Genomic DNA, 8,914 nt, shown 5'->3' on the forward strand with positions numbered 1-8,914 from the left:
TTTCTCAAACATTTGAAGCCAAAACCAAAATATTAAATTAAAAAAAAATAACGTCAAAGTGACATATTATGACGTGAGAGAACGTAAAATACCATTTTCGTATTTTAATTTCCTGGAAATTGCCTCAAAATCTTATTAATTAACGTTATAATCGTAAAAAAACAATTGATTCTATCTATACACGTATCTGACTATCACAGTTATGCCTAAGCATATGTTTACGCCTGTAATAGTACGCGATACAATTTCCTTGTGATGACTGTGTTGTTTACAAATCAGTGATATTATCTTAAAAAGCCATGGAAGTGAATCCTCTCAATATATTCTTCGTTAAATCGGACAGTAAAGGGGACAGATTATTGTTCAGATACCCCTACACAACAGAAAGCAAAGATGAAGGGACCCAGAAAAAATGTGGTCGTCACAATCCCTACGCCATTAACGCAGCTGAAGACCTGTTGCAAAACCCTCAATCGCAGACCTCCAACATATACAAAGGTAAGTTTCATTGGATTTTTGGGAGTTTTATTTGGTTTATTTTTCTAATATTTTTAAACTAATACAAAGACCTATTATGATTCATTTAGGTAACCTCTTCGTCCTTCCATGAACTCTGATCCCTTATCATGCTCTATGGTCCTTAAATATTGTAAACAATGTCCGTTAAACATTGGATTGTATGTCATATTATTTAATCTTGTTTACAGGTCAACTAAGTGGTTTTACAGATGAAATGCTTTCAACCCTATTTGCTGTGAAAGCAGAACTTTGCAACAGGAAGTTCGAACTGAAAGTAAATGACGTGCGGTTTGTGGGCCACCCAACTCTGCTTCCTTATCGGACCAATAAGGATGATACTGCTGCGATGATATTGATTAATATTGTCTTTGCTTTAAGAGCTTCGGCAAGTCATTCTATAGGTAAGAAGAATATTATTTTTGAAATAAATAATAAAAACCACTTGTTACTTTATTATGTGAAGTAAGAATAATTATATCACTCTTTTATAGTTAAATGTTATTATGACTTGAGCAAAAGACTGGGAAAAGCATTGAGACATGAGGAAAAAAGATGTTCGTATTTGACCGAAGAAATGAAAATAATGGTAAATATGTCTATTACGTTCTTATGACACTATGTCCCTTTATTTTAATCTGCTTGTTTTGTAAACATGTTCTTATCATATTATAGTGAGTGTTATTGAATTATGTTAGAAATTAAAATATGATAACTGAATGATTATGATTTATGATGTGTTTCTATCTTACTATGTATTCTGTGTATGTATAATATGTTGTATTCAAATATCAATGATTTAAACACTGCATATACATACATAGTCGTCGTCGTCGTCGTCGTTTCAGCCGAAAGACGTCCACTGCTGGACAAAGGCCTCCCCCAAGGATTTCCACAAAGACATACATAGTATCAAATATCAATTATTTAACCCTATTAATGCTTTATGAGGCACATTTATTTGATGTTTACTATGCAAATATGTGATATTAGAACAATAAATATTTTAATTTAAATCTTAATATTTTATATTAATATAAATTTTGGGAACTAATGTAATGTTTAATTAAATCTGAAGCTGGCAGCTCATGACGAAGTGTCTGCGTTAGATAGCGAAATTAACTCAGGAGAAAATGATGAGGAGGAGGAATGTTCACGGAACTCAACCAGTTCTAATCCGTACTGCATGGAGAACGGAACTGAAACGGAGCCAAAGTCAGCCTTCCATCTCATCTTGCAAAGAAGTTCACTGGCGAGATCTATGAAATCTGTCTTTGAGGAATTAAGTAGCACAGGTAAGTCTATTTCAAACTGGGTTTACAGTTTTTGGTGATTTAGGTTAGCTCAACATTCAACAGAAATGATTGGCAACACCTTTTTCATCTTGTCGTGTCGACAACAAACCTACACAGTGTCAGCCCAAAACTCCGCCACAAGAGTGACATTGTCAGTAGTCTTCATTAAATATTCCTGCATGCAGTAGTTTAAGCACGCAGGGCACGACATCATGTGCTTTGTCGACTGGGGAACAAAACACACTTGCACTCCAAGTTTGAGCCATCCAAGAATCCCCACTTGAACAGATTGATGTTATAGCATATTTTAAACTTAAAAATCTGTTTACTTCACGCACACCCTTTTTCTTACTTGCAGGAATAGTTCAAGTTCGAATAAACAAATGGGTTTTGTTATCCTTCTGTTTACCACACAAGGCACATCAGATACACAACAGGGGTCTTATTATTGAACCGGAGACAATAGACAAGTGCTTGCAGAAGCTCAGGCCTTACCATGGAATACTCCTGTTGGTATGTATTGAAAACTTGCAACAAATGACAATCTCACTACTAAAAATTGGTAACTCATTTTTTATTTTTTACTGTGTTCATCAGGTCAACCCAAATGAGCTCTTAGCATCTATTCCACTTGATGGAAGCCCTGCTCTGCTAAGGCTCATAAAACTTTACAGTCCACTGAAGAGTCTACAAACTCTTGCTATTGAAGCCGACTTGTCTTTGACCCAGGTAAAGATTAATTTACTTAAAAAGTATTCATAAGATAAGGGAAGTTCCTGAACAAATCTTGTAACGTAAGTTGTTTATTTCAGGTGTTCCAACTGACTGGGCACCTTGTGTATTGGGCCAAGGCTACAATAATCTACCCGCTGTGTGAAGGCAACGTGTACGTCGTCGCTCCCGGCGCAAACGTTCACATACACTCTCCGTTGGTTGAGGAGTTCGCCAAAGAGTTCCCTGGGCTGTGCTTGTTGCAGGTAATTATGTGTTCAGCCAGATGCTTGTTATATTTCTTAATTTTGTCTTAGTAGGTACCTACTTATCATTATTTAGAACCTTAAAAATAATTTCGTTCCATTGTCCAATTTGATAACAACAAGCTTATTCTTGAATAATTTCATGATGTCATTATTGAAAATGTTGCCCTGATAAAAAAGAGTTATTGCCCATAGTATTTAAACAAAAGCACACTCTTTGTGCACACAAAAGGTGTCGTCCATAACAGCAAAATGCTGATTTTTGCTGCTGCATTGAGAATCTTTGGACTATCGATTGGCAAAAATCTTGAACTCAAATCCATAAAAGTATTTAAAAAAACATAGAAAAAATATTAGTGTTGTACTCCAAAAATATCACCTAAAAATACTTGGTTCAAAATCACTAGATTTTTTCTCAATATTAAATTACTGTGGCCTGTAATAAAAACAAAATTGCATATTGAATGTAGCCTCCAACTAACTTTTTAGATGCTAGGCGAGTTCTCCCTCCCCGCTCCTTTATGGTACGTGTCCCGCGGGGCGGGCGGCGGGTGCGGAGGATGTGGAGGTGGCGCGCGACTGGCGCGGGTGGTGGCGTGGCTGCTGCAGCGCCGCCTGTTGCTGCAGCTTCATACTTACGTGCAGTTCAACTCACCGCATTGGCGCTGGGGACTTGATACAGGTAAGACTTTTATAAATTCCTGTTTTTAATTATTTCCTTTGTTTTCAGCTTGTCTCTACGTAACTACTATGTAACTTTTTATTTTTTAAACACCTTTATAACTGTATCTATGTTATTTTCAGACGGTAAAGAATACTACTGCGAAAAACACAATATTTATAATCAATCAAGCAGCGTGTCATTTTCGTCACTCAATCAAATGCAATTAAATGTACCTGAACCTGTTGAACCCAGAGACAGCACCAACCATTTCCCAGATGCTGAAGTAGACTATCCTACAGAGAACAATCTCAACCAGACTGACTTTTCACACACAAAACCTATAGTTATCGAATCTGACCTCACGAAGTACGACAAATTCCCAGAAATTGACTCCGCCAATCATTCATTTGATGAGGGAGTGGACGTTGTTGACGGTGTGATAAATACGAGTTTTGTGAATGGTTTAGACTTTAAAGATATGGGGGAAAAAAAGAAATTGCATGGCAATTCCGTAGATAGCGGTATATCCAACAACATGAATGGTAACATTGCTGAGACTAATGGAATCAATGGCCATGCGGAGCATGTCAACGGAGATATTGACAAACTAGAAGAGAAAATAAAGACTTTGCCATCAAGGTTATCAGACTTGTCATTGAAGGAGACTGAGCATATTCTAAATACGAGTAGCGATGATGATAAGATCGAAAGTGACCAAGATGTGTCGCCAAGATCGAAGTCAAGTGGTATAGCAATGAGTGGCGAGAAGAAGAATGGAGTCTCGTTGAACCTCAAATTGCAAAGTGAAATGAGGTATAATTATTGTGTTTTAATTTTCTGATTCTTAAGAATTAATTTTATTTATGTTAAACAGCTAGAATAATTAACTTCTCTAAATACAGTTATGTGCAGTTTATCGTAAATTTGTTAAATTGCAACTTATCCTAGTTTTTTATTTTTGAATTATTGCCAACAGGGTAAAGTATAATGTAATGTTAACGTAATGTGATGGGTGTGGCAACTAACTAATTAATTATTCATTCTTTTTCTAGTTTTCAGCAGCCTATAGTATGGAGTATACCGGCGAACTGTGACGTAGTTGACGCCTGCCGAGTACCTCAAGAGCCTCCCACTACTGAGTCATTGCTGGACACGTTTAACGCCGAAGAACGAGCTGTCCTAACTGCCATACCTGCTTCCAAGGACACCGATGATCTGTTACTTCTTGCTCAGCTTCATAAAAAAGGTAATAATAATAAAATCTGCTAAATGAAGTAGAAATTAAAATATTATTAGATAAAAAATACTTTAATTAGACATAAGTTCAAGTGTTTCATCGTATTACTATATTATTGCCTATGACTTATTAAGGATTATCATCTTTGTATCCTATTCACAGGCTATTTCCGCGGTGAGCAGCACCTCGAAGAAATAATGTTCATGGAGAACGTGAGTCGCTCCCAGCTGATGCAGTTACTCGACAAGTTCAAAGACATACTCATCACATTTGAGACTGAAGACCCAGCTGTAGCTATGCTGTATCCGAGCCAATAAATATTTTCAACATCGCTTACAAATATTGCAGTCAGTGGTGTGAATCTGGAAAATAGCACTCTTTTAACGCTGTAAATCTAAGGTTAAAAGAGATGCATTAAAAACTTTCAACTGTAAAACTAGTTAATGCCTCTGAATTTGCATCAAAATCGTTAACGTTATGGTTATTATATCACTCGAATTAAAAATCCAAGCTAAGTTGCAATTACTAGTTTATGTGCCATTACTAAAAAATAGGTTTAGATTGGTAAGGTAGTAAATTTTTTGTTGTTTATACTATTGTATTTATTTCGCCATTACATAATTTATCACTTTATTATGTACCTACTACGATGCATGTTACGTGTTTTTAAGAGCACAATCAACCCTTAAAAGGAAATTTAATTGGTGTTATCTTTCTGAAAAGGTACTAATAGATTCCTAATGGCATACTGAATTGTTTAATAATTCTGAGTTTATGAGCGGATAAAACCGCAGAAAGAAAGCTTCAGACAAGTGAACATGAACAAAAACATTTCAAGTCTTCTATGGTAATAGAAGGACATGCGACTTTTTTAAATGTGTCGATTAGAAAATTATTTTAGTTTATACTTTATTATTTCCATTTGCATAAAATAATATCTTGCCCTGTATTTGTTCTCCAAAAGTTAGTTAAGATTTTTGTATCTGCGCTACTTTTAAAGATCATTGCATCACATTTACGCAATAAGACTCAATATAGTTATGTTATAGTGTCTTGTATAATTGTACTTAGATAATACATTCAAAGGTAGCTTTTAATTTAATTTCTATATTTAAAAATGTTCCTAAATTTTGTTTAATTTTTTATATAATTTTAGTTATTGGAATAGATGTAGCGATTGTTAATAACAATTTCCGGTTATTCTATTGTCACCTCCTCATTACACCTACACTTTCTCGCACTCGGAAATTACTTTCTCTACATTTCTCCGCCTTTTTGTATTACCTATTAATTTCTATCATCTAAATCACTTGAAAACTCTGTGATAAATGAGGATGCATTAATTAATCGCTTAATAAATAATTTATAAAATAAATGATGTTTTGAACAAAGACTAGTAATTGGAAACTAATAAAACAAAAGATTTTTTAATAATGATGCAAGTTACTTCTTACATAATTAAATACCCATTTTTAACTATGATTTTTAAGATTACAAGAGCTTGGCACAGCGTGCTTATGTAAATATTTATTCATAGTATATTTATTATTTTAATAAAAATATAATACTTAATGTTATTTTATTTTACTTATTAAAGTTAAATTCGTGATTTATTATTAAAGTCGGATTCCAAAGAGCATAAAAGAGTAAGAGACGGCACTCCATAGATATTTTTTGAGCTCACGCACACATATGCATTTTAGAGAACGACCCGCAAATCTTTACCAACCGCACAAACTACAGGCGGAGCTACCAACATAATGACTTATTTTCTGACAGTATTAGTGACGTTCGTAATAACTTATCGATTATCGATACTTTGCTAGGGTTGTAATTGCATATCGATATCTAGTATAGGAACCTTCAATATTTTAATGATTACTATTTTTATTTTATACTATGTGTAAGTAAAACGAAGTTTTGTAACGTAAATTATTTATTTCGAAATAAAATAGGTATATTACAATAAGTATTGAACATGACATAGCAGTTGTAGGCATGAGGAATTATTGAAAATTATAACAAAGTACAGAAATGATAATTTTGTAAACTTTTATTTTCACAACTTTTTCTAAGAAAAAATAGGATTTTTATTTATAAACATCTTTAATTTTCTCATCAGCTGATCGAACCTCAGCCTCAAGATTACTTTTCAATGCTTTGTTGCTGTGCTTTTTTACTTTTGTCAGCAAAATTGTGTTCACTTTTTATGAAGCTGTCATTAATGATTTTACAACTTTTTCTTAGAAAAAGGTAACTTAATATTTTAAACATCTTATCATAAATTTCTTTATTATGTTGTTGACATTTAAACCAACTAAAATTACAATTTGTACTCAACATTAAGAAAATGAATTTTTCAACATTTTCCATATATATCTGGTCGGCAATATGGTCATGATAAAATTGTTTAGCTTCATTTACGGTGGTACATAATTGAATTGTTGGATAAACGAGACTTTTTTTATCATGCCACCATTCGCGAAGAGATATATATGCATACAAATCATTGTCAACAGGAGTTTTCACGCTCAAACACTCTTCACAAATTAAACAAGAACTGTTCTGTAATAGTTTGGCAGCTAAATACCCGCTTACATATACTACTGGTTGGTTTTCAAGGCTACACAAATTTTCAATGGGCTGTTCTAAGTTTTCAGGGTCCGGGATAGACAACACAGGATAAAATTCAGTGTCTGTGGAATCTTGAACATTAATTTTTATTTCTGTTGTTTTTAAATTAGTTTTTAAAATGTCTTTATATTCCAGCATATGTTTATTGTTGTCTGCTTCACAATTAGCACTTCTGCTATGAGGCACTTTCAGCCCAGTAACCATGCTTGTTTTAAGCGCTGCAGTAAAGTGCGTGATAGTGGGATTTCTATTGGTTACACTGTGTTGCCTAATGATTCCAAATAAGTTTTCCAGAGAGTCTTGGTTAAACTGTCTAAGGTTCATATATTTAAACCCTTCATTCTTTAACTTTTCCCAAATATCGTTTAAGGATTTGATAGATATTTGATATCCCTTTACGCATTTAACATTTTTTAGTATCGTGTTTTCTGCTGTTATAAATTTTATGGTTTTTAACTTATCAGTATAAAAGGTCAATGACTCAATGTGATTACTTGATGTGGAAACATTTTCCCGGATCCCTTTCTTTACGTCATTTAAAGATGATGGACCATTTGTACAATCAAATAGTTTATCTAACTGTTCAATCACAAATGCTGTATCATTGCAATCAGAAACTTCTTTCCATGCCATCATTTTTAAAATAGCTGCCACGGTATTACTCAGAGCATGCGCAGCATACTTCACCCTCATCTTAGTTTTGAATGTTGGATTTACAATGGTACTATTGAGTTTTTTAAAATTTAAAAAATTTCTGTTGTGTTCTTCTGCAACTACCAAATGCCTCCATTGTGCAATTTTTCCATCGAAAGACATATTTCCACTTTTAAAGAAATTGTTTCGTAATGATTTGAACAAGTGAGGGATGTCATAGATTATAAAAATTTTGTCATTATTTACAGAGAAAAAGTTGCTATCTATGCCTTGTCCACAGTTTCTTTTTAACATGTTAAGAGCTCCTATATTTGTAACTGTTGTTAGAACCATAAATCCGATTTCTTTTAATTTTTTGATGATGTCCGATATAATTTTTGCCAGTTTTGCTGTTGATATTGTGCCTTCCACAAAATAGTGCGCAATATATTGTTTGTATTTATGTTTAGCACCCTGTATCATAAACACTAACGCATGGTCTGCAATTTTCTTTTCTCGTCCCATGTTCTCGCCCTCTCCATAATCCACGTAGCCATCTACTTTATCAGCAATTTCGTTATAAATTATCCGTTTCTTTAACGCCATCTCGTCAAATATTAACGAGCAATATTTATTTTCCTTTGGCATACTTGATGCTTTTGCCTCTAACATATCAATTATATTTTTATTTATACCAGGCTCCATTGGTATATTTTTTAAAATCCTTTGGAGCGTTTTAGTGCTTGGTAGCGTAAACAGCTTTTGCATATAGCGGTATGCTTTAGGGGACCGTTTAAATATAGCCAAAGCATATATTTTGTTGGCTAAAGTCCACCTTTTTCCTTGTGACTTTTTTTTGTTATTCTGCACTACATCCTTTACTAACGATGTCAGCACTTCCGAATCTAACTTGTCTAAATTCACTCTTGACTTCGCTATATTCCTTATTGTTTTTTTT

At 33.8% G+C, this 8,914-nt stretch overlaps 1 protein-coding gene across 1 annotated transcript; it reads left to right on the plus strand.

Moving 5' to 3' along the window:
- Positions 1-53: 53 nt before the first annotated feature.
- LOC135078045 (GATOR complex protein NPRL3) lies at positions 54-6,261 on the plus strand. The gene is made up of 11 exons (XM_063972603.1): positions 54-498; positions 708-920; positions 1,011-1,105; positions 1,595-1,811; positions 2,170-2,324; positions 2,409-2,540; positions 2,624-2,788; positions 3,278-3,470; positions 3,593-4,265; positions 4,505-4,698; positions 4,852-6,261. The coding sequence occupies exons 1-11, from the start codon at positions 300-302 to the stop codon at positions 5,004-5,006; spliced, it is 2,391 nt and encodes a 796-aa protein (XP_063828673.1). The 5' UTR covers positions 54-299; the 3' UTR covers positions 5,007-6,261.
- Positions 6,262-8,914: the final 2,653 nt, after the last annotated feature.

This window comes from Ostrinia nubilalis, chromosome 14, assembly GCF_963855985.1.
Source record: "Ostrinia nubilalis chromosome 14, ilOstNubi1.1, whole genome shotgun sequence".
Lineage (NCBI taxonomy): Eukaryota > Metazoa > Arthropoda > Insecta > Lepidoptera > Crambidae > Ostrinia > Ostrinia nubilalis.

Excerpts from the sequence above, each read along its gene's own strand:
- LOC135078045 (XM_063972603.1), top strand. The coding sequence starts at position 300 with ATGGAAGTGAATCCTCTCAATATATTCTTCGTTAAATCGGACAGTAAA. Across the intron at positions 921-1,010 it reads TTCGGCAAGTCATTCTATAG|TTAAATGTTATTATGACTTG; the intron begins GTAAGAAGAATA and ends ACTCTTTTATAG. Across the intron at positions 4,266-4,504 it reads AAATTGCAAAGTGAAATGAG|TTTTCAGCAGCCTATAGTAT; the intron begins GTATAATTATTG and ends TTCTTTTTCTAG.